Genomic DNA, 25,970 nt, shown 5'->3' on the forward strand with positions numbered 1-25,970 from the left:
TCTCTTGTTAATGAACATTTACATTGTTTGCTTTTTCTTTTGCTCTTATACAAAGTGATAATTCACATATTCTTGTTCCATGTTTAAGTGCTTCACATAATGAACTGCTTGTAGTGAGAACCTTCTCTCTTTCAATCATTTTTTCTCTAGAAATTTAACATTTTACTTAAATAAATCAGTGCTTTATGAATTTGAGCTGTTTTTCTTGGCTCTTTTAAGAACTTGTGGTTATTGATCTTGACCATAGTGTTTTACTGGTCTCATAAAATTTGCCAACAAAAAGACTTAAGCTATGTAAATTCTCTAAGTTATTGAATTTAGGCGAGATGTCATTAAAATGTAGAGCAGATGGTCATTTGAGTATTAGAATGAGTCAAAAGCTATCATCAGGTGGTTCATTTAACGGTGGCAGATGTCTTCATAAAGCTTAGCAAAGGGAAAGAGTGTTAACTCTCTAGGGTGATATGGTATTCTGTAGGAAGGAGAAAAAGCATTCATGGGTTTAATTAGGGAATTAAATTTTATTGAATTTTTAAGGAATAACTCTTGCCAGGGCTAAGGAGGTTTAGAATGGAAGGGAATGCTTTTAGTTGAGAATGAATTGGGTGGATGAAGTAAAGGGAAACAAAAAAGCTACCAGAGTGAGAGACCAGTAAAATGTTGGCCTTGTTCATTTAATCCTTTTTCCTTTTTTATGTTTTCTTTAAATGTCATCTTTTGTTTTAAAGTCAATTAATTGCATTCTCATTAAAAATTCTGTACTGCTCATTTTGGTAGTGGAGTGGGTTGCTTTGTTTACTTTTTCCAATTCTCAGCATTAGTCTGTCTCACAGCTGTTCAGTAGCTTTGTTGGCATTTGAACTGTGGGAACCAAGAAAGGATTTGGATGTGCTTTTGTATGCATTAGTGGTCTTCCTGAAGTATTCTTTAAAACCGTGAATTGTAGAAGTTTTTTATTTTTTTTTAACCAGTTATCACATTGTATGTTTAAATGGTTGCTTTTAAAGAAAGCCTGTACTCAGATTAAGAGCTCATGAATGTTATTGTATTTTGGAGAAAATGAACTTAGAGATGAAAAATATGTAAATAGGGGAACAGCTGAAAACTGGGCTTTTCCTTTTCTGGTCAAGTGAGGAGGCTGGGATACATTTTCCCTTTGCCTTTCATCAGTCAGCACTCATTTGTAGAGCTGTGCAGATAAATTAGAATATACCTCTTAGTGTGTATTGGATACCCATTTGTTTAGTGTATTTGACTTTTTGTGATGGCATAGGAGACCTATTTTAGAACTGTTCAGAAACTTAACTACTGTGTGGACATTTACTGTTACTGCTATTTGACGTTAATTAGGATGTTTTTGGTCATGATGCTTTCCTGTGGTAAGACAAATTAGACTCTTAAGGCACGTGGCAATAGGAGTGTACTTATTAGCTATATATTTTCTTTTCATAAGCACAGAATACTCAGTTAGGGTAAGGGTTAAAAGATGTAAAAACTTCTGAGTAGCAGTGTACCACATTGCTGAACTAACTATTTGAAAGTTGGTTTCTGTAAGTACTTGGAGTTCCTCATGTTTTTGTTTATTTTTAGCTTTTATTTATAAGTGACATATACCAGCATTTCTGATGCTTATACTGCATATTAAATGCCCCTTCTCGCCCAGCTGCTTCCTAGAATTAATACATACCCAGTGTAGAAAACTTGGAAAACCCCAAAGGGCGATCCTGTCAAGCACATTTTGGGGGTTATCTTTCTAGTTTTTCTGGGCACATGTGTTATATGTATAATGTAATTTATGTGCCAAAGTGCTCTATTGTAATTCTTTGCGTACTGCTTTATAAAATAATAATATAGTTTACCATCTTAGTAGCATTTCTTCTACAACATGGTTTAATAACTGCATAGAATTTCTATGGATTACCTTAGTTTACACATAAATAGCCGCATCCCCATCTTTTCAACATGTTATGTTAAATTTTTATTTACTGCAAATAATTTAGTATCATGAGATGTACCTTTTAAATTTGAAGACAGGGTCCAAATCTTTTAAAGCATTTGAAACATTTTGCAAGTACCTTCCATAGAAATTGTATCAATTTCTGTTTCCCTTTCAGCAGTATGACTGGCTCTCTTGACACCATCTTCACGTACACTGACATATTATTTTTAATCTGTTCCAATTTAAGAGGATAAAGTTGGTATCTCTTTTGTATTTTCTTTTTAAAATTATGAAATTCATATACTTATAATAAAACTAAACAATTGAAAAGTGTATATAGAAAAAATGTGAAGGTGCTCTCTCCTTCCTCATCTGTGTACCCTCAACTACTGTCAGCAGTTTGGAGGCGTTTCCAGGTTTTCTCTATTTATACACTTCTATATGTGTGTGTGACTTCTAGGTTTTGTGTCATGCTTAGAGAGACTTTACTCAGAATTGTAAAAGATGCTGTTCAACTATTTTTTCTAGCACTTTTATGGTTTTCTTTTTTTCATATTTAGCTCTTTAATTTATCCATATTTTTGCTATGCTGTACTGCAGGGAACTGTAATTTAATAAAGATTGTAACTTATTTTTAACTTGCTTTGTTCTGGTTGCAATGGTTACACAACAAATACCCCCAAACTTAGTGGTGTGAAACGGTTTCTGTGCTCAGGGCTTCTACCCCTCAGGGATTTGGAGAGGCTCAGTGGGGAATGGCTTGCCTCTGCTCCACAGTATCTAGGGCCCCAGGTAGGAGAGTCAAACAGTGGAGGGGCTGCACAGCCAGGCTTCCTCGGGCATCTCTTGATACCTCTTTATGGCCTCGCCAAGTGGTCTCCTCTCTGTGGCAGCTTCAGGGTAGCCAGACTTAGTATGAAAGAGCTGCCAAGGCATGTGGGGGCATGAATCCTGAGGGGGAGAGAGAGACGTGGACAGACAGGTGGCACAGACGTCATATGGTGTCACTTCTGCCACCTTCTATTAACCAAGGCAGTTGCAGATGTCCCCCCAGGATCAGTGGGGAGGAAAACAGACCCGCCTCTTGATGGCCACTTGTCATTCATTGTCCTCTTGTCAGAAGAGCACTTGGGGTGGATATAGATCGGTGAGGCTTTCTTTGGAAAATACAATCTGCCACACCTTTCCTCCATTTTAAGTATACACTCGGTTTTCCAGGAATGTGCCTGATATAAAATGCATAAATAAAGCAGGGGTGTACCTGTATTTCAGTATTTAAATTGATGAATTAAAAAAAACTTCATATTGTGATTCTTGCTATTTCTTATTAAAAAGTGCAATTTTATGAAAATTTAAAATTCATTTTAGTAGGCTTGCATCAGACAATTATGACAGTTCTTCAAAATCTTTGTCTGTTGATAGGTTTTAGAATTTACCTTAAAAAATATCTATATGTGAGCTAGGATAATTTCTTTCTTAACTTTGTAGACTTTTGCTATTTGTGTTAGGAGATAATATCAGGAGTAATTACAAAATTATGTTTTCAAAGTGAACATTATAAGGAATGGTTTATATATTGATTTAAAGCAAAATATAGCAAATTCTTAGTAACCCATGGGATGATTAGCCAGGTTATGGATTATTTGGTACTTAAAAAAAAAAATCCTTCTGTGATTGAAAAACACCAAACAAATCCTTTTCTGTGTATTCATTTATACACCCCAAAAGGAAGAATAGGTTTGACCTTTTGATTTATATTGTAAAAGACTGAAGCATGCAATACTAGTGAATGCTGGTAGCTCTGAGTTGTGCAGCTATAAATTTGGTTTTTAATTTTAGTTTACAGTCTGTTAGACTAGAGTATAATTTCTTTTGGGCCTATGGCTGATGATAATTTTCATGATTGATGCAGTCAGAATTAGCCATAGGTTAGAATGAGAAGTGGTGGATGAATTACTCTTGTGTAGGACTGTCTCACGTGGCAGTTGTGTCCTCTGTTGCTCTTCTGGAGTGAAAACAATTAAAGGAACAGAGCGGACAGGTACAGCTGCAGGGAAGCCATAAACTTGGGGGAAAACCTGAGATAAAAGAGTAATTAACAAATGGAGAGGGCGGGTAATTTGCTAAAATGGGGGTAATCCACACATGAATAATTGAATATTTTCTGTATGCAGTCTCTGGGAAATTGAGAAATTTATTGAGTTCTTTAATTTTTGTATAAGTATTGCTGAATTTGCCTGGGGTATGTGATGACTTTGATCATTAAATTATTTAAATAGATGACTAGTACATTTAATATATCTATATTAAGATTAAATTAATTGCAGTATAATTCTTTATACTTACCTTTTATGCTAATGCCTTTCAGAGTATGTTTACCTCTATTATATCACTTTAGCTTCACAGTGTCCCTTTCCATATTGTCTTAGTCTGCTTGGGGTGCCATAACAATCTACCACAGACTGGCTGATTTAAACAACAGGAATTTATTTCTTACAGTTCTAGAGGCTGGGTAGTCCAAGTTCAGGGGGGTGGCCACTTTGGTTCCCTATTGAGGGCTCTCTCCTTGGCTTGCAGGTAGCTGCCTTCTTGCTTTGTTTTCACATGACAGAGAAAGAGAGAGAGAGAGACACTTTGGTCTCTCTTCGTCTTCTTAGAAAGACACTAATCCCATCATGGGAGTCCCACCCTCATTGCCTCATCTAAACCTAATTACCTCCCAAAGGCCTTATCTCCAAATATCATCACATTGGAGGTTAGGGATTTTGGGGGGAACCTTCCAGTCCATAACATCTATGAAAGGAAGTATTTTCTCAATTTATAGATGAGAATATTGGTCCCAGAGTAGTTTAAAAAGCTTGATTCTGAACATTACCTGGCCAGTAAGTTATGTAAGTAGTTTCTGAAATCGCATACCTTTGTTTTCCCCATTTAATGCAACAATTTAAATATACAGATCAGAAATTATGTTTTATCTTATTATCTCCCAGCATGACTCTAAAATTTATCTCTAAGTCTCTGACTATATTTCATAATCCTGCCAAACAAAGCTGCTCCTGGTTCACTGAACATACTCTGTGCTCTTCTGAGGTTTCTTTCTTCCTTTGAAAGGTCTACTCATCCACCATTCCTTAAAAACGTTTCCTGACTCTTTTTTTTTTTTTTTTGATTTAGTTTCTTGAATGAGTTTCTCAGTGGAGCCCTGAGCTTGCATTATTTGATAAGCATGTGCTTATTTATGTTTTTGTTGGTGGCTCCCTTTCTGTTTTTTAAGGGAGCAGTTCTAGGTTTCAGTTTATTGTGCTGTTTGTTCCTAAATATCTCTAATACTTATCTATTTGTATTCTCTTTAATGATCTTATTTATACTTTTTTTTGGTTTTTTGTTACCTTCTACATCTTTTATTTTCTAACCCGTAGCCACCAAGACCTAAATCTCTCTTGACTCTATTTCTCTCCACTTCCACTATCATCACCCTGGCTTAAACTACCATTATCTCACCTGGACTGCTGTGTAAGCTTCTTAGGACTTGACTTTGTTTCTCTAGCCCCTTTTACTTTCTTCCTTTCTGTTCTTCCTACCATAGCAAGAGTGATATTTGAAAGCAGCAGAGGGCCTGCCCACAGTAGCAGTAAAGAAATAGTTACTGAATGAATCAGTAGGTACTGATGTCTGCTGTCTTCTCTGTCTCTACAATCAAGCATTTGTGTGGTAGGAGACTGCAGAAGGATTGCACGCAAAACATATTTGGTGTTGGTGTCATGCTCTTTTGTAGTTTACTAGACATCCCAACTTCCTTTCAGTGTTCATTCTTCCTCCTTCCCTCCCTCCCTTTTTTCTTCTTAACCATCTCAGCGAGGGCACTTTATTTAGAATCTGGTTACCTTACTCATAGGGATTTTAAACCGGGATATAGAAAATGAATTATGTAGGATTTTTCCCCTTACCAGGAAGTAGCAATAGTGTATTAGTTCTTGCAGAGTTTAGCTACAGTATTACTACTGTTGTATTCAAGTTCTTGCGTGTATTTCACATTCTCATTTTATTCTTAGAACATACCTTTCCTTTAAAGAACATATTACCTCCTCCAAAGGAAGTTGAGGTTCTGAGAACTAAAATGACTCACTTCATTTTTTAATTATTGAACATCTCCAAACTTACACACAATAGAAAATAGTATAATGAACCCCCATGTTACCTGTTAACCAACTTCAACACGAGCAATCTTGTTTCATCTAAACCCACCTTACTTCCCCTCCCTCTCCACCAATTATTTTGAAATAAATACTGTTGTTTTATATGTAAGTACTTCAGTTAAAATGACTTTTTCATGGACACAGAGAGAGCTGTTGACAGAGCCAGAACTTGATCTAGGGGAGTGTCAGTATTGTACAGACAACTTAGCCCTTGCTTGTAGTTCAACATTGGGCATGACCATACAGCATGTGTCATGAAATAGTGACACTGATGTTCACAGGCCACACATTGTTTTAAAAAACTCCTAGTTTTAATTTATTGAACAAGTGATCTTAATAAAATAGTAAAGGAACATTATTCCCCAATCTTATTACCCTACAATGTCAGTTATTTTCATTAATTTATAGTGGTACTTTTATAGTTCTAACATCTATCTCATCTATCCATGTGAACATTTTTAGTATAGGTTATATTACCAAGTGCTTGTTTTCTTTTTCTAATGTTAATTTCTTCTTGTTCTTTAAGGAAAAAAGAAAACCCATGACAAACTCAGGTTTGTTTCCCAAACTGGGAAACTTGCTTGCTAATCATTGTCTAAAGTTTATTGTCGATGGGGAAAAGGTTGTCAATACGTAGGGATAAATGCTAAAGTTAATTGATAGTTTGTTTCTGATATCATGAGGATAAAACTGTCTTTTCTTTTGGAATTTTTACCTGGAGAATAGGTTCACATTCCTCAAAAGATTTTTGTGTGTTTGAAGTCTGAAACATCTACTTGGTGATAAAGGATTCTTCTTTCTTTCTCTGGATTGAACCTAAATTTCAGTTTGTGGATGAGAGCAAGGAAAGTGCTACTGAGAAGTGTTCTTACTAATGAAAAAAGAAGGGATAGAAAATATTTAGTCTATAATTTGTACTGGTTAAAATATTCGCAATCTGTTATCTTGAAACTATATATGGTACATTTGAAATATTATTTCTTTATTGAACTATTTTGTAAAATGCTGTGTTCTTATTTTTTCCCTTAGGGAATAATATTCAAATAAATAATACTTGTAATTAATGTAAGCATGTATCCTTGTTTTAATAGGCATCAAGCATGATGGAACCATGTGTGATACCTGCCGCCAGCAACCAATCATTGGCATTCGATGGAAATGTGCGGAGTGTACAAATTATGATTTGTGCACAGTTTGTTATCATGGAGATAAACATCATTTAAGGCATCGCTTTTATAGAATTACTACACCAGGAAGTGAGCGGTATGGCAATCCATTTTTTTTTTTCAATTGCAATTCCTTGTTTCTATTGAATTTTTTATACCATTCAGCGTTAAAAATAGGATCAGGAAATAGCTTCTGACAGCTGGTTTAGTCAAGAAGTAGCAATTACCAGGCTAGATGTGGACCAGGCCTACCACATAGCGAGAAAAGAGCTCCGTGAAGATAGAGATGCATGTATTTTTCCAGGATAATCTGAGCTGTTCTTTCTCTATGGTAGAGACTTGGCACTGCTCAGTGTTTGGAAATGAAAGGGTGGCCCAAGGGAGGCTGATTGTTTTCTCCGTATGCATTCTATCTTGTGAACACTAGAGCCTATTTATTGAATCAAGAGACATTTATTAAGACTACAGAGCATTAAGACTATACTTGTGTAAATTTGAAGATTAATAAGACATGTTATTCTTAAGGAGTTTACAAATTAAGGTATTATTTGATCAACAGTGATTATCATGTGATGTTTCAGACTGTGTATAGAGATGCGTATTAAGTGTCTTAGGAGCAAAGAGAGAAGAGTGTTAATTGTGAATGGGTGCAGAGTTTCAGGTGATTGAGTATTCTCATGTAGCTATGACTAATGCATAGGAGCAAGAATCAAGTCAGTGACAAGGAGGCAGCAGGAGTAATAGGAAAATGGATTTTTGTGTCAGACTGTCCTGGTTCAGATCCTGGTCCTGCCATTTATTAAGTGAGTAACTTTCAACAGATTATTTATTTTTGTCTTTTGCTTACAATTTTTAAAGTTAGGGTGTAGTAAAGATACTCTGAAAATGAATAGAATAATGAGATAAAAGCAGAGCAGAAGAAAAAACCCTGAATCTTTTTGATTTTTAGGAATGAGAAGGATGTAGAAGAATAAGGGATAGAAGGCCTTGGAAAACCATTCTTGTCTAGATAGTTGAGTATAGAATCTTTTTCAAGGTCTGTAGTCTCCTGTAGGTATGCACTACTTTAGAGACAGTTTAGTGTAGGTCAGATCCAGGCCACAGATGTATTTTACTTGACTTACGCAGTGATCTAAATTTTTGAACAATTGCTAACCTTTTAAAACCGGGTGATTTCACAGAAAAATCAGGTTTATGAATTCTAATCCTATTCTGCTCCCCCACCCTCCAAAGACTGTCAACACAGGGCCTGCATTTGTTCCTGGCAGCAGTTGGCTGAAGCACAGGAACACCTGTACCCTTTAGACAGATCATACTCTGGAGTTCACCAAAGTCCCTATCACTCCCTATAGTTTTCTCCAGCCTGAGGTCAAGTGCCATTTGCCATTTGTCATTGCTGTGGTGCTGTCTTTCTTGGGCCCTCATTTGTAGTACTTGCCTGACAGTTGTAGGGTTTTGAATTTGCCACCTCTAAAGTAGTGAAGAGTGTGGTGATACCCTGAAGTGGTTAGACTGGATTCATGTGTTGATTCCATTCCAGTTTAACTTTTGTGACCTTGGGCAAATTACTTACCTCTTTGGGACTTAGTTTCCTTATTTGTAAAATGAATAATAATACCTTCATCTTAGGGACTGTAACAGACTTTATACCTCTGTAAGTGCTTTTATGTATAGGAAAAGCTAAGTAAATATTAGCCGTTATTATTATTATTCCAACTACTAATGTCTTCATCATCATAACCTATGTAATGTGGAAAGTGTTCCTGTACCATGCTGTTATGGTATTAACCAGAACAAAGAAGAATCTTGTATATTTTCAAAATAACCTTTTTTATAATCTTATTTTAAAAAATAAACTGCTGTTACCTATTTTTATATAAATTTGAAAATAAATACTTTTTTTTAGGGTTCTGTTAGAGTCTCGTAGAAAATCTAAGAAGATTACAGCCAGAGGGATCTTTGCAGGTGCCAGAGTGGTGCGAGGAGTGGACTGGCAATGGGAAGACCAGGATGGAGGAAATGGACGCAGGGGAAAGGTAAAAATTGTTTCTGATTCATCATGTTATCCTAGAATATTGTATATTCAGTAGATTTTAAAACTACTGTAGTTGACTTTCTTGGCCCATTTTTTTAATGCCAATAACAATTTCTTAAGTTTTCATTTTTTTTTCCCCTGGAAGAAAAAAGATTGTTCCTGCTCTGTTGTACATATTGGTGTTCCGTGAGAAGGTTGTAGGGTAGATTTTACCTTCCCACTTTTAGACTTCATGTGGCCGTTTTGTTGCCCAGAATGCCTTTCTGAACATCTTGTTTGGGCTAGTCCTCCCTAAGCAGTATCTCATGCTCTTGACTTTCTTGTTATTAAAATTTCATTTGAATGTACTTGTTTTATATTCCATTCCCCCAAAGGTCTGTTTCTGAGGGGTAATAGGCAGCTGCTTTGTTATTCAGTCCACTTAACTCCTTACCCTTCTCAGGAGGCGTGTAGAGCTGTCTAAGGGTCAGTTATAGCAGTTATTCTGAAGGGAATTTTGTACAGCCTCTTTAATGGGGTGGGATAGCCAGAGATATTAGGGTGAATGGGTTGTTGGTTTTACTTATTTGGATTTCATGTTGCTTTTGCTGATGATGCATTCGTTGATTCAGTCAGTCACATATTAATGTGTATTCTCTGTGTTTTCCTAGATGTACTGAAATGAACAGCATTTCACGTTTGAGACTTTGATGTCAATTAATATCAGTTCTGTTACCTTCTTTAAAATATTGTTTTTAGCATTAAGGAATGATGATTTTAAAGTCTCTGTCATCTGAGGAACTCTTCCTAGGAACTCGAAAGCCTCTTTTGTACAACTTGGTGCTATACAGATTCTTTTGAATTTGAGATTTTTAAACATTTTGTCAAATAGATGTTTTCTAAATTCAGAGTATTGTTATATTGATTTAATTTCAAGTAATAAGGTCTAATTTTAACGTTTGGAAGTCGGACAGAAATATTTTGGCCTATATGTTTTAAGTACTTTGATTTTCATTAAGGAAGCAATGTTTTGTTTTTTTTTAATTTAGTAAATATTTATTGAACACTTAGGTGAAGGATTCTGTTCCAAGCATGACGGTTATGGGAATAAACAAAAGAGGCAAAGTTCCTACTCTTCTGAAACCTATATTCTAATTAGGGGAGATGGACAACCAGAAATATAAATCTAAATTCTGTGACTATAGTGTGGCCTGTTGACCAGCAGCATTGGTGTCACCTGAAAGCTTGTTAGAAGTATAATAGGTAATAGGTCCCCTTCCTCCTAGACTTTCTACATTAGGATCTTCATTTTAACAAGAGCCCTAAGTCATTCAGGTGTACATTAAAGTTGGAGATGCACATTTTAAAAAGAAAAATAGACCAGTGTGAATTTGGGAAAGGCGCCACTTCTGGATGGATGGAGTGATGTGGGGACATGCTTGGCAAGCCAGTGGTAGAGAAGAGGTACCCCTTTGAGCGTGGACACAGGAACAGCCTTGTCCCCGTGCATAAGGTCTTGGTAAGTGGAGCTCAGGCTGGAGGTCAGCCTCTATTCGCCTCCTTGGCAAGGCCCTTTGTGCAGTTAACAACTTCTGTAATCATTTATAGCAATCCTGTGTCACATAGGATGTATAAAATGTATGTTAAACCTTAAAGAATAGTAATAAAATTTTAAAAAGCAAACTTTTGTTCCTACTATACAGATTAAAAAATAGAATGTTATGAATACCTTTAAAAGCCTTCTGTTTACCCTTTCCCAGTTGCAAGCCCTACAAGGACTCATTAGTGAGTCCTGGGAAACACAGGATACCCCCACAGAATATTCTGCGGGGTAAGATGGAAGACCTCAACTGATTTAGGTGGCAGAGAATGGGGGGTGGAGGGGAGAGTGGGAACCTCATCATTACGTAGTCCAACAAGCCAAGTACAGTGGAGAATTTGGGTCAGGCTTACTCAGGCAGTGTGACCTTAGGTGATAAAATGGTGCAATGGCAGTGGGCATCTTGGTGATAAGAGCCTTCAGCATGTCTGGCCTGTGAATCACATGGCTACAGTACAGACGGATTGCCCTTGATGCCTGGTACCCAGCAGTCATCCTGGCAGCTCCCTTTGATGGATGCCTTTGCCTCTTTCCTGGCTGGATCCCATGTTTTCTTTTTTTTTAAGCATTTAAAAAAATTTATTTAATTTATTTATTTTTGGCTGCATTGGGTCTTTGCTGCTGCACGCGCGCTTTCTCTAGTTGTGGCAAGTGGGGGCTACTCTTCGTTGTGGTGCACAGACTTCTCATTGTGGTGGCTTCTCTTGTTGTGGAGCTCGGGCTCTAGGCACGTGGGCTTCAGTAATTGTGGCACGCGGGCTCAGGAGTTGTGGCTCGCAGGCTCTAGAGCACAGGCTCAGTAGTTGTGGTGCATGGGCTTAGTTGCTCCACGGCATGTGGGATCTTCCTGGACCAGGGCTCAAACCCGTGTCCCCTGCATTGGCAGGCGGATTCTTAACCACTGCGCCACCAGGGAAACCTGGATCCCATGTTTTCTGTATCCGATTACATCATCTTACTTAGCTTACTCTTTCCTTTGGTGGTGTACACGTTCTAGTAATGTCTTTTGCGAGAGTGCACAAGAAGTAAATTTTTTAATACTTTCATTCTAAAATTGTTTTTAACTTTATATTCTTCCTCACACTTAATTTTATGGTCAGAGGGTTGGAAAAATTTTTTTTCATCAGCTTTTCAAAAGCAGTTGCAGCTAAAGTCTGAAGCCACATAAATGGAACTTCCTGGATTTTTGTTATATTGGCACTTCTTAGGGGGATGAAAAGTAGGCATTCTTGAAGCTTTGAGTCATCAGTATTACATTTTTGGTTTGTTATGATTTAATACTTGTTACATTTTAAGAACAAAATGAAAAGTAAATGAAACCATCTTGCACATGTGACTCTAAGTGAGGGAACTTAATATAATAGGAAGTCTTCAGGGTAACATTATTTAAGCACATGTTTGAGATGAAATGTAATTTTTGTCTGACTCTTTTTGACTATGTGTGTGAATGAAGAAAGTTTTTAAGCCTTCCTGTGCTGGCCAGTCTTCAGTGCTGGCTGCTCTGTCCCAATCCTTTCTCATCTTTTTTTCCCTTGAGGTTCAAGATTCCCACCCCATTCTCATTACTACATGTTTTCAACAATATGGCTAGTATGAGCCATATTAAGGGGTATAAACCAACCTAGGCTGATGTTGTAATACTGATACAATCTATGACATACCATGTGCCAACATGTACCATGGTGTTTTGCTTTGCACCATGGCTTTGGCAAGCATGATGCAAGGTCATCATGGAAGTGTGTAGTGTATTCTTAACTACCTATGTTAGTATTTCAAGACTGTTTTCATTTTGCAAATGCTTTCGAATATATATTGATTGTTTCATACAGGTACGCTAGATATATTTTCTTCTTTTTAAAAAACTTTATTATGGAGAATTTCAAACATACACCAGAATAGAAAGAGTAGTATAACAAATTCCCATGCACCCAACATCCAACTTCAAAAATTATCAACATTTTTAAAAATGCCATTTATTTGTTGAAGAAATCAAGGTTCTTTGGATTTGGCTGATTGATTCTTTATGATATTCTTTAACTTGTTCCTCTGACCCTTGTATTCTTATAAGCTAGTTGTTAGGTGTAGAGACATGATTAGATTCAGGTTCAAGTTCAGGTTTTTTTGTCAAGAGTACCTCATCAGTTGTGTGTGTACTTTCATCGCATCACATCAGGAGGCACATAAAGTTTGATTATCCTACTATTGGTGACGTTAAGATTGATCAGTGCAGGTATTGTCAGTTTGATCCTTTACACAGTTTCTCAGCAACCTTTTACCTAACGGTTTTAGCAGCCATTCGCACATATTCTTAATCAGAATTGAAAGTATGAAATTAATGTAGTTATTTTCTTATGCCTTCCACTTTCGTCCTTGATAAACCAAATCATATTAACAAATGAAGGAATTTCATTTAGTGATTCAGAGCTTGAGTAATGAATTTGCTTATATCCCAAGTAATTTGAAATTTAGGATGAACTTGATTTAAAGTTTGTAGTCTTTGTTTTTTAGTTGGTCACATGCTTTTTTGTCCCTCTCATAAAAACACTGTTATTTAATCTAGCATTGTATTTTTAAAAATGAATGAAATAGAATCTGACTATATTAGAATCAGAAGGGATTTTTTTTGCTAAAAATTGCATGTTTCTTTCACTTTAGAGTGTTAGAAACTCTTGCTTTGGAAGGTTATACAGTGGTTCGTTGTGAAAATCAGAAAGCAAAGCATGGCAGTGATGGACTGTGCATTCAGGATGGTAGTTACCTCTGTTGGAACGCAGGAGGGTGGGTTTGATGAGAGGCGTGCAGGGGAATTGAAAAGTACTGGTAATATTCTTTTTCTTAGTCCGATGTTCATTTTGTTTTTATTATTCTTTAAAATTTACATATGATATATTTTCATAATGTATAATTTACTTTAAAATTAAAAAGAATAGGGACTTGGGGGCTTCCCTGGTGGCGCAGTGGTTGAGAATCTGCCTGCCAATGCAGGGCACACGGGTTCGAGCTCTGGTCTGGGAGGATCCCACATGCCGCGGAGCAACTGGGCCCGTGAGCCACAATTACTGAGCCTGCGCGTCTGGAGCCTGTGCTACGCAAGAAGAGAGGCCGCGATAGTGAGAGGCCCGCGCACTGCGATGAAGAGTGGCCCCCGCTTGCCGCAACTAGAGAAAGCCCTCGCACAGCAACAAAGACCCAACACAGCCATAAATAAATAAATAAAATAAAATAAATAAAAATTAAAAAAAAAAAAAAAAAAGAATAGGGACTCTCTGGCAGTCCAGTGGTTAAGACTCCACGCTCCCAGTGCAGGGGGTATGGGTTCGATCCCTGGTCGGGGAACTAAGATCCCGCATGCTGCACCGTTCGGCCTTAAAAAAAAAAATTAAAAAGAACAGATAGACTCATTTACTAACAATTTGAAATATTGCTCAAATATTTGATTAAATTTTAAGCATAAGAACTTTTTATCTCTACAAAAGCACCATAAAACACGTAGCTTGCAAAACTATTTCTTAGTACAGGGTGAAAATTAAATGGTCATTATGTATCTTATTTGAAATAGTCTGTTTTTAAGGGCATGCCTTAAAAATTACGTTTAACATCAGCCTGGCATTCTAAGTAACTATGTAGCGTGGTTGATTATAAGTGTCAGGGTGGAGAAGAGTAATGAGTTGCGCATGTGCGACTTCCCATTCTGAGCTGTAGACTGGTTCACTTGAGAACACCCAAGTTTAGTGCTCGTTGCGCGTCAGTTTTGTGTAGTTGATTTTTGGCCCTTAAGCAATAGCAACTCCAGTATTTTTTTTTTTTTAAGTATTAAACGCTCTTACTAATCAGCCTGCTGGCATGTGGGGCCTAGAGATTGTGTCTGGGTCTCCACTGCAGTCACGGTGTTTCAGCTTAGATGGCCTGCTTCTTGGGGCAGCTGAGGGGTGCTGCTGGAGGAGCCAAGTCACTCAAGTCTTCTTTAAACGTGGCCTTTGAGCCTCATGCTTGTCAGCGTTTAACTGACCAGAGAGCGGGTTTATCTTGAATTGTTCAGGGTATTTGGTCAAAGGTTTTAAATTTTGTATCAAAGAATAGGTTTAAAAGAATACACTGTTGTTAGAGGGAATCCTTTAAGAGTGAAGATTTTAAATTTTGTATTGAATTATGTATTTTCTGATAATCCATCACTGTAATCACTAAGCTTCTCTATTTAAAATTTCTACAGTGGTTTTAGAAATTACCTTATAATATTCCGGAAAATTGTCTGTATAATTTCAGTTATATGTTAGAAGTGACATATATTTGGTAAATAAGTATTTTTCATGATCCTGTTACACAGGATTGTAGCTGAAATATTTTTAAAGATTTAAATATAATTAAAAGAACCAACCTCTCCTCTCCTCTTTCAAAATTTTTTTTTTCTCAAAAATTTCCCTTAGGTAACAGAAATCCAAGACTGGAGTGCATCAAGCCCACATAGCGCGGCCTACGTTCTCTGGGACAATGGTGCTAAGAACCTTTACAGAGTTGGCTTTGAGGGCATGGTGAGTGTAAGAACCACAAAAGATGAAAATATTGGACGGGTGAAAGAAAGGAAGTAAAAATAGCCCTTATTGTATTCTTTCATTTTTTCTTTTGTCATCTCCTTTTGTCACAATACAGCCATCTGAATCATGAGTATGCAATTGGAGGGAACATCTGTAAAGTGAGAATTTAATACAATAGGTGTTAAAATTGTTTTTAAGGAGTTTTTTCCTCTGTATTTTTAAAGTGTAGTGTTGATGATTGAAAATGACTGACCTAGAAACACTTCGAATTACTTAAGTGCTTAAGGAGCATAATGGTAGTTTATTCAATGGATTGTCCTATATTTCTGCATGTCATGGATCATTGTTCAAATGTTGACCTCAGCTATTTAATTTATAGAGTGTAATTAAATATTATATTAATGCCAAAATATTAATGCCTTTTATATCCTTTCCATCTTGAATACATTTTTCATTCGAAGAATTCTTAAATTTCATTTTTTTTTCCAACTGTTTTATGCTCATTAGGAGGGGAAAAAATATCCCACTGTCCCTTTGCCTTAATCTATTCCTTTTATACATAAAAGCGAGCCTTGTGAATCTAGACAGGTAGTTTACTCACCAATTTTTACAATTGTATATAGCATTGGTCATTAGTTTTTCATTATTATCTTCATGCCTCTCCCTGTTTTTAAATTGGGAATTTTTGTAGAATTCCAACTGATTATTAACTTGCTTCAAACGAAGCTTTACGTGCTATGTGTGCTCAGGTACTTATTGAGTAGTATACATATAGATCGATCCCATTCTTTTTTGATGGCTGAGTAGTATTCCATTATATGGTTATGCCATTGTTTATATAATGAGATTTCTGTTGATGGGTATCTGGGGTTTTTTTTTTTTTTTTTTTTTTCATTGTTGCAAGCAGTGTTTCAGTAAGCATCCTTGTGCGTATGTCTTTGTACATTTATGGGTATATTTCCTTAAGATAGATTCCTAGAAGTGGAACCACTGGGCTAAAGTATCACATTAAGACTGCTTGACCCATGTCTCTTTGGCTAGGATTGAACTAAATGTGAGCTATAGTGGCAAAGGAGGCTGTAAAAGAGAGTTGGGTTGAGGTGTGTTTGTGTGTGTATGTGTCTGTATAAAGGAGCTCCTTTCCTTAATATTGTATGTATATACTGATTACTTTATACATGTATATGGTACTGTTAGGCACTTTTAGGTAATCTATTTCTGAATTTTCAGTCACCCTCAAGGTTGCTCTTCTAAGTTCACATTTTCTGTACTTTTCATTATACCACAACTGCCTCTCCATTCAAATACTTAAATACTTTCTTATAAAAGCTAAGTGGGAAGGAACTTGAGTTAACCAAGTTATGGTAAAGTAAGGACTAAAAGTGATATAAATAGGAAATTAACTGGACAAGGAATCAAAAGACTGGATTTGGTTCTTTCCTTTTCTACTTTCTGACTATTTAGTTTTGGCTAATTTCCTTTATACAATACCTGCCTTGTATATATCATAAAATTGATTAGAAAGATCAAATGAGTTGAGCTCTTTTTTGGTAAAAATATCTTTAAAATGGAATATGTTATGTACTTTTGAAATACGAGATTTTTGTTTTAGTTCTTTTTTTCCAACATGTGTATTTGAAAGTATGATAATGGTAAAGATCCAGGCATTTTAATGTTGAAGTTTAAAAGAAATCTTAAACTGTGACCTACCTGAAGGTCAAGTTTATAGTTTTTGATGGGTGTTTTTGAAAGCAATGTCTAGTGTGACTATTAACCCAGAGCTACTCTTCACTTCTGCTGAGGATATGTTCTGAATGAACATTTTTGCCTATTTTAGGTTTTAAGCTGTAGTTGAAGTTTTCAAGGGTGATTTTTCTGCTTTCTTTTCTTTTTCTTAGTCTGACCTGAAGTGTGTCCAGGATGCCAAAGGAGGTTCTTTCTACAGAGATCATTGTCCTGTGCTAGGTGAGTTAGCAGGCTAGAGAAAATTTCTAAATAATGGGTCAGAGTTCATGGAATCAGAAAAGTGTTTAAATCGGGCTTTAAAAAAGTTAGTTACCATTAAAACTTTTTAAAGACATACTCTTTTGGTTTTATTTTGTTTTAAAGCATTTGTTCTTTTTAATTTATTTAGACTCTGAAAGAATTGTCATGACTTGATAATTGATATACCATTTATATGGCATACTGTATTTGAAACTTTTGTCTTTTAACCATAAACTTACATTGTTGAAAAATTTTGTGTTATATGATCAATGTTATATCTCTTATACTACTGAGAACAGGACCTAACAATTTAATGCTTATAAATTCCTTAGAATTTCTGTAAAATTCCTTTGGAAATATAAGAACAGCTCTAAGATTAAGATAATATGATAAATATAATTTCATGTATCATTAAAATAAAAAAAGAACAAGAAAACCAAAACTACTTTCATTTTATAGATTCTTCATTGTTGGCAAGGTGAACATTTACCACATTCTTCTGATTAAACCTTTAGTCTCTGAATGCTTTCCTTTCTCATGTGAACGCTCCGTTCCTCTTTCCAAATCGTTTGATTTGCCTTATTACCCAAAAGTGCTGTTTTCTTCCAGCATACCTAATTTTTTTAAAAAGGAGAATGTAGAAGAAAATCTTATGGTTTTGATGAGATCATCTCTTTCTCTTGCTTTCAGAAACTTTGTTTTGTATCTGGGCTTTACAAGGAAAGCGTAGAATCAGCATACCCATTTCAGATCCCTCAACATAGTGTTTTATGATCATGAATCCTTTATCCCATAAGTAGTTTTGAAAATAATCTCAGAAATGGGCTTTGAAATATTTGAAAATGCTCTTTAGGCAAAAATCATAAGAACTATTTGGTAACTAATAACAGTAAGCAATTCAGAGGAAAAAAAATTCCAAGTTTCTCTTTTATATACTTTAGTTAGTTATGTTGGCTCTTCAGCAAGTCATCCAGGCAAAAGGTGAATATTATCAATGCCCAGAACTTTGTGTTCTGATAGATGGTTGCCTAGTCTTCTGTAGATTCTGCCCCTGTTCAGTCATTGTTGTAAATCATTACATTATTTCTGGTTTTGAGTCTGTTTTCTTTCTTTTTTTAAAGCTCTCTAATTCTAGAATTCACAGTAAATTCTCAAAACATTTTAAGATTAGATAGTAACTAAAACTCAAATATCTTGGGCTTTTTCTTATTTAAAACAGTGCAGTTGCCTGTTGTTGCTGTGATTTTCCTTTTCCTTTGTCAACTCCCTCTGCAATTATAGGTGAGCAGAATGGCAACAGGAATCCTGGTGGATTGCAGATTGGTGACCTGGTCAATATAGATCTTGACCTAGAAATTGTACAGTCTTTGCAGCACGGTCATGGAGGATGGACTGATGGCATGTTTGAGACTTTAACTACAACTGGAACTGTTTGTGGCATTGATGAAGATCATGACATTGTAGTACAGTATCCAAGTGGCAATAGGTTGGTTATATTTTTTAATTTTCAGTAATGGCAAATAAAATTAGTATATAGAGGAAAGAGCCTTAAAGAAAGCAAATAATATGATAAAATAAAGACTTCTTACAGCTAGCTCTTCAATAATAGATGAAAATCCAGAATATGTTGGTAAAGTGGAGGGAAACAAGTAAGAACAGTGTGTGTGTGTGTAAGTGTATATATTTATTTGAATATATTTATGATTCAATGTTCTGTGCACTTTTTTTTTCCTTTAGGGGGCAGAATACATTGTATCAGTATTAGGTCCAAGTATAGCTAAAAAGTTCTGTGTTCTGTTGGACTGCATCAGTCTACCCTGAATGAACGGGATAACAATAAAACTCCTCTGGCCCATATCTCCAGCGTCATCTCATGGTAACACAGCTCTCCCTTGCCACAGACACCTGTGCGCACACTAATGCTTATCAGCAACACAGCACTGCATGTGTCTCCTCACTTCTGTAACCTTTGCACACACCACTCCTTCCATGCAGAATACCCTTTCCTCCTTGTCTCCCTCCTTCTCTGGATTAACTCCTTTGCCTCCTATAAATATTGAACTTTTATGCTTACTTCCTCTCTCCTTCCCCCCTCCCTGGTACATGCATACGCTATTTATCTGTTTAGGTCTCCTGTTATCTACTAAAATCGTTATTTACTTGGTCTCTGGGTTTCGTGTTTCTTGGAGACTGGGCCTGTGCCTTTTATTTATTTGTCCCTAGGGGCCAAAATATATCCAGTTTACTAGTATGTTTACAGTATTTTAAAGAAAAAATTCGGTAGTTAAATTGAATAGTTGTCAAAGCTTTATTACTGACATGTACATAAAGAAACTAACTCTGATATTCTTTAGGAGAAGGATTATATTTGAAATAAGAAAAATTAACATTAAGTTGCTAACCACATTGTAGAATTAGCTCTAATTGTGTTTAAATCTTAAGGATACACATGATAATATCAAGAGATACACAAAAAGCATTTGCCAAAATCCAACATCCTTCATGATAAAAATACTTAAATAAACTAGGAACAGAAGGGAACTTCTTCAGCTTGATAAAGGACATCTATGAAAGACCCACAGCTAACAGCATACTCAGTGGGAAAGACTGAATGCTTTCTCCTTTAAGATCAGGAACAAAACAAGAATGTCTGCTCTCCTCACTTTTATTCCATATTGTCCTAGAGGGTCTAGCTGGGGCAATTAGGCAAGAAAAAGAAATAAGAGAAAGGAAGAAGTTAATCCTCTCTGTTCACAGGTGGCATGATCTTGTGTATAGAAAAATCTAAAGAATCCACCAAAAAAACTATTAGAACTAATAAATGAATTCAGCATAGTCACAGGATACAAGATCAGTATAGAAAAATCAGTTGTATTTCTGTATACTAGCAATGAACAATATGAAAATGAAATTAAGAAAACAATTCCATTTACAATAGCATCACAAAGAATAAAATACTTAAGAATAGATTTAGCCCGATAAGTACAAGATTTGTATACCAAAAACTATATAACATTGTTGAAGGAAATTAAAGATGACCTAAATGGAAAGACGTTTCATGTTTATGGATCAGAAGATTTAATATTGTTTAGATGGTGTATTAGTTTCCTAGGGTTGCCATAACGAATTACCACAAACAGAGCGGCTTTACAACAGATATTTATTCTTTCAAATTCTGGAGGCTAGAAGTCCAAAGTGAAGATGTTGGCAAGACTGTTTTCTTCTGGAGATCTGAGGGAGAATCTCTTCTATGCCTCTCTCCTGGCTTCTGATGATTGTTGGCAATCCTTGGCGTTCCTTGGCTTGTCGATGCACCACTCATTTCTCTGCCTCTGTCTTCACGTGGTCTTGTGCCCTGTGAGTCTCTGTGCCCCTGTATTGTCACATGACCTTCTTCTTCTTTTTTTTCTTCTGGGTACATAGTTTATTTTCAAATTCATTCAAGTCAGTCTCTGATTAGTCAAGGTCAGACAGTTGTAGGGAGATTATTTGATACCGAGAGCCACATCAACAGTCCTCTAGCCTGCTATTTATTTTCGTCAAGCCAACATTTGTACCTTAGCCATCCATAAGGAAAGAACCCTAAGGAGGCATAGAAGAAAGTTAATTGAGCTCATGGAAATTCTAGAGTCTTTTACATAGAAAATGATCAAAAGATGATTTTTCGTGACCTTATAAGGACACCAGTCATTGGATTTAGGGCCCATCTTAATCTGATATGACCTCATTTTAACTTGATTACATCTGCAAACACCCTGTTTCTAAATATGCTCACATTCAGAGGTATTGGGGATTAGCATTTCAGCGTATCTTTAGGGGGAAATAATTCAACATTTAACATATGACAGTATTCCTCAAACTAATCAACAGATTCAGTGCAATCCCTATCAAAATCCTTGCCTTTTTTTTTTTTTTTTTTTAACAGAAATTGGCAAACTGAACCTAAAATTCATATGGAAACTCAAGGGACCCAGAATAGCCAAAACAGTTTAAAAATGAAGAACAAAGTTAGAGGACTCACACTTACCAATTTGAAAATTTACCACAAAGCTACAGTAATCAAGACAGTCTATTACTGACTTAAAAATAAACATGTAGATTGATGGAGTAGAATTGAGTCCAGAAATAAGCCTTTGCATTTAAAGTCAGTTGATTTTTGACAGGGGTTCAGCACAGTTCAATGGGGGAAGAACAGTCTTTTCAGCAAACGGTGCCGACAGTATTTACAGATATTCAGTCATTATGGTGTACGTCTAATTTAATGTTAACTAATTTAATGTTATATGTCAAGTATACAACAGTCTAAAAAATAAACCTACAATTAAAAAACGAAACAAAACAAATGATGCTGAGTCATTTGGATATTGACATGCAAAAGAATGAAATTGGACCCCTGCTACACACCATGTACAAATATTAAGTCAAAATGGATCACAGATCTAAATGCAAGAGCTAAAACTATAAAAGTCTTAAAACATAGGCATAAACCTTTGTGACCTTGAATTAGACAGTGGTTTCTTAGATATGACTTCCAAAGTAGAAGCAACCAAAGAAAGAGTGAATAGACTTCATCAAAATTAAAACTTTTGTGTTTCAAAGGAAACTATCAAGAAAGTGAAGAGACAACCCATGGAATGGGAGAAGATATTTGCAAATCATATGTCTGATTAGGGACTTATATCTAGAATATAGTATAAAGAACTCTTAAAATTCAACAATAAAAGATAACCTAATTGAAAAATGGGCAAAGGATTTGAACAGACATTTTTCCACAGAAGATACAGAGATGGCCAATAAACTCATTGCATTAGTCTGCTAGGGCTGCATTAACAAATACCACAGACTGGGTGGCTTAAACAACAGAAGTTTATTTTTTTACAGTTCTGGAGGCTGGAAGTACAAGAACAGGGTGCCATCAGGGTTGGTTTCTGGTGAGACCTCTTCCTGGCTTGTAGAGGATTGCCTTCTCACGTGGCACCCCACCTTTATGACATCATTTAACCTTACTTACGTCCCTAAAGGCCCAATCTCCAAATACAGTTACATTAAGAGCTAGAGAGCTTTAAGATATGAAATTTGGAGGGGTACAATTCATTTTATATCACCCTTGAAGAGATGCAGGACATTATTAGTTATTAGGGAAATGCAATTCAAAACCATGATGAGATACCACTTTACATGCTAGAATGGCTAGAATAAAAAGGATAATTACAAGTGTTGCTGAGGGTATAGAGAAATTAGAACCAAACCTTCATACATTGATGGTAAGTACTTGAAGTGGTCTAGATGCTTTGGAAAACAGTTCAGTAGTTCCTCAAAATGCTATGTATAGAGTTACCATATGACCCAGCACGTCTACTTCCAGGTTTGTACCCAAGAGAATTAAACCATGTGCCCACACAAAAATCTGTACATGTACGTTTGTAGAAGTATTATTCGTAACAGCCAAAATGTGGAAATAACCCAAATGTCTATCAACTGATGAATGGATAAATAAGATGTGATATATTCATCCAATGGAATATTATATTTGGCCATAAAAAGGGATGGAGTACTGACATATGCTGCAACGTAGATAAATCTTGGAAACATTATGTTGAGTGAAAGAAGCCAGTCACAAAAGGTCACATATTATCTGATTTTATTTATACAAAATGTCCATAATAAGGAAATCCATAGAAACAGAAAGTATATTACTGGTTGTTAGGGGCTGGGGAGAGAGGGGTTGAATTCAGAGTGACTGCTAATCGTTATGGGGGTATCTTTTTGTGGTAATGAAAATGAAATTAGGTAGTGGTGGTTGGTTTATACAACTGAATATACTAAAACCACCGAATTACACGCTTTAAATGAGTGAATTGTATGATATGTGAGCTACATCTCAGTATAGCTCTTAATAAAAAAGAAGGAAAAAATCTTAACACAATTGAAGTTCAGAGTAGCATGTACTACCATATTTTGTCTTAAATAGTATCTTGTTTGTTGTTTGGAAATGTTAGGTTAACACAGATTAGGATTATTACTTGCAGAATTCTTCCTCGGTCAAAATTCTTTCTTGGGCAGTAGTGTTATTAGTAACATGACATTTGACTTCTAGAAAATAATCTTTTTTTATTCTTTATTCAACACCAATTTATTAAATACTTATCCTGTATTAGGCCCTGTGATTATGTTAGAATTACCAAGACAAACAAGACATGGTCCTCTGCTTTGAAGGAGTTTCCCTATTAATTTGGATAGACAAAGTCAGAAATAGCTGTATTAAAATGTTTTAAGTAGTTATGATAGGTGAATATTCAGGCTATTCTGTAGGTACAAAAGAAGAGTGGTCATTTCAGCTGGGCAAATCCGAGAAAACTTAAGAGAGCATATTACATTAAGTAAGGTTGAAAGATTTGGTTTTCACCTGGGCAAGGAAGCACTGTAGGCAGAAGGAACAACTTGAGTAAATAACTACTGTTCGGGCACTACACAGGTCTAGTAAATTTTGGAACTTTGGGAGTGAGGTAAATAAAGGGCACCATGACTGATAAGACTGAAAAGAAAACTTTTTGTATTTGAGTTTTATTCTTAACTGATCAGAGGCACTTCTTTCTCTTTGTGGTTGTTTTAGAAAGAAAGTTTACATGGTTATAGGAATTTAGTAAGCAGGTTTTTGTGTGTTGTGACCTCTCAGAGCCTTTTATATGCTAAGGACCATTATAATAAGGAAAGGAGGGTATAATATGCCATATTGTAAAAGTTTATTTGACTAGGGAACCTTTTTTCCCTTGGAGTACCATATGGGACTAGGAGAAATGTGTTATACACTGTGGTACAACTTTTTGATGGGATATTAAGTAGTCAATAGAACGGTGGTTATGAAGATGGTAGCAGCATAGGAAAATGCTTATGTATAGGAAAGAAGAAATCCGAGTCCAAATTTGTTTTGATAACAGTGATTACAAGGATGTAAGATACCCATACATGGCAATTTAAAACTAGATAATATTTTTATCCGTGAGATTGGCAATGATATGGGAAAATAGTGTACTCTTTGTAGAGCTGTTTGGCTCTATCAGAATTGTAAACAAATATATACTTTGATTAGGTGGTTCCTTTAAGAATCTCTAGGGCTTCCCTGGTGGCGCAGTGGTTGAGAGTCTGCCTGCTAATGCAGGGGACACGGGTTCGAGCCCTGGTCTGGGAAGATCCCACATGCTGCGGAGCAACTAGGCCCGTGAGCCACAACTGCTGAGCCTGCGCGTCTGGAGCCTGTGCTCCGCAACAAGAGAGGCCGCGATAATGAGAGGCCCGCGCACCGTGATGAACAGTGGCCCCCACTTGCCGCAACTAGAGAAAGCCCTCGCACAGAAACGAAGACCCAACACAGCCATAAATAAATAAATAAATAAATAAATAAATAAATAAATAAAATTAAAAAAAAAAAAAAAGAATCTCTAATGAAATACTGACCCCCATGTGCACAAAGATGTACATACAGTGATGTTCTTTATAATATTGTTCGTAATAATAGTGAAAATGTGGAATTACTTTAAATGATAGTCAATAGGAGAATCGCTAAGTACATTTGTGTATATCGATGCTATGGAATACTCTGTAGCCATTAAATCAAAATAAATAGATCTATATCTGTCACATTGAAAAATAAATGTTCCAGGATGCATTCTCTGAGAAAAAAGAAGTCACGGAATAATATATATATGTATATTATGATCCCATTTATGGAAAACAAAACAACTCTCTCTCTCATAACCATCACTCTGCATATTAATAGAAGATCTTCAGGGCTACGCAATGGAGTATTAACTGTGGTGTCTAGTGGGGTGGGGAATGGTGATCCAGGTGTGTTTGTGTGAAATGGAACTTTCACTTTTACTTTACATGTTTATGAAATGTTTTAATTTTTTTTTTTTTTTTTTTTTTAGAGGAAACACCTAGTGCCTCTGAGCTTTTTTTTTTTTTTTTTTTTTTAATTTTTATTTATTTATTTTTGACTGTGTTGGGTTTTCGTTTCTGTGCGAGGGCTTTCTCTAGTTGCAGCAAGCGGGGGCCACTCTTCATCGCGGTGCGCGGGCCTCTCACTATCGCGGCCTCTCTTGTTGCGGAGCACAGGCTCCAGACGCGCAGGCTCAGCAGTTGTGGCTCACGGGCCCAGTTGCTCTGCGGCACGCGGGATCCTCCCGGACCAGGGCTCGAACCCGTGTCCCCTGCATTAGCAGGCAGACTCTCAACCACTGCACCACCAGGGAAGCCCCAAATGTTTTAATTTTTAACGAGTGTGTATTACTTGTTTTTTTGAGTGTGTGTTACTTTTTTTATAACAATTTTATAAGACATGCAAGTGCGAATAAATCTAGACAGAAGTGCTAGACAGAAGTGTATCATAATAGAGTGGTGAGATTATGGATAACTCTTTTCCCAAATCTGTATAATAAAATCATAAAAAGAAATACAAATCATTCAGGATGTAATTGTAAAGGATTGCTTTACACTGTTGATGTGTTATAAAGCTTTTTTCCCTGTAACGGTTAACT

General features: G+C 36.1%; 1 protein-coding gene across 1 annotated transcript in view; it reads left to right on the plus strand.

The window, feature by feature from the left end:
* MIB1 (MIB E3 ubiquitin protein ligase 1) overlaps positions 1-25,970 on the plus strand; it is a 119,028-nt gene that overhangs the window by 12,305 nt on the left and 80,753 nt on the right. The window contains exons 2-6 of the mRNA XM_059893667.1: positions 7,227-7,398; positions 9,208-9,337; positions 15,340-15,444; positions 17,346-17,412; positions 18,715-18,919. Coding sequence (XP_059749650.1) covers positions 7,227-7,398; positions 9,208-9,337; positions 15,340-15,444; positions 17,346-17,412; positions 18,715-18,919 — 679 coding nt within the window. The remainder of the gene's footprint in view (positions 1-7,226; positions 7,399-9,207; positions 9,338-15,339; positions 15,445-17,345; positions 17,413-18,714; positions 18,920-25,970) is intronic.

Source organism: Balaenoptera ricei, chromosome 14, assembly GCF_028023285.1.
Source record: "Balaenoptera ricei isolate mBalRic1 chromosome 14, mBalRic1.hap2, whole genome shotgun sequence".
NCBI classification, from domain to species: Eukaryota; Metazoa; Chordata; class Mammalia; order Artiodactyla; family Balaenopteridae; genus Balaenoptera; species Balaenoptera ricei.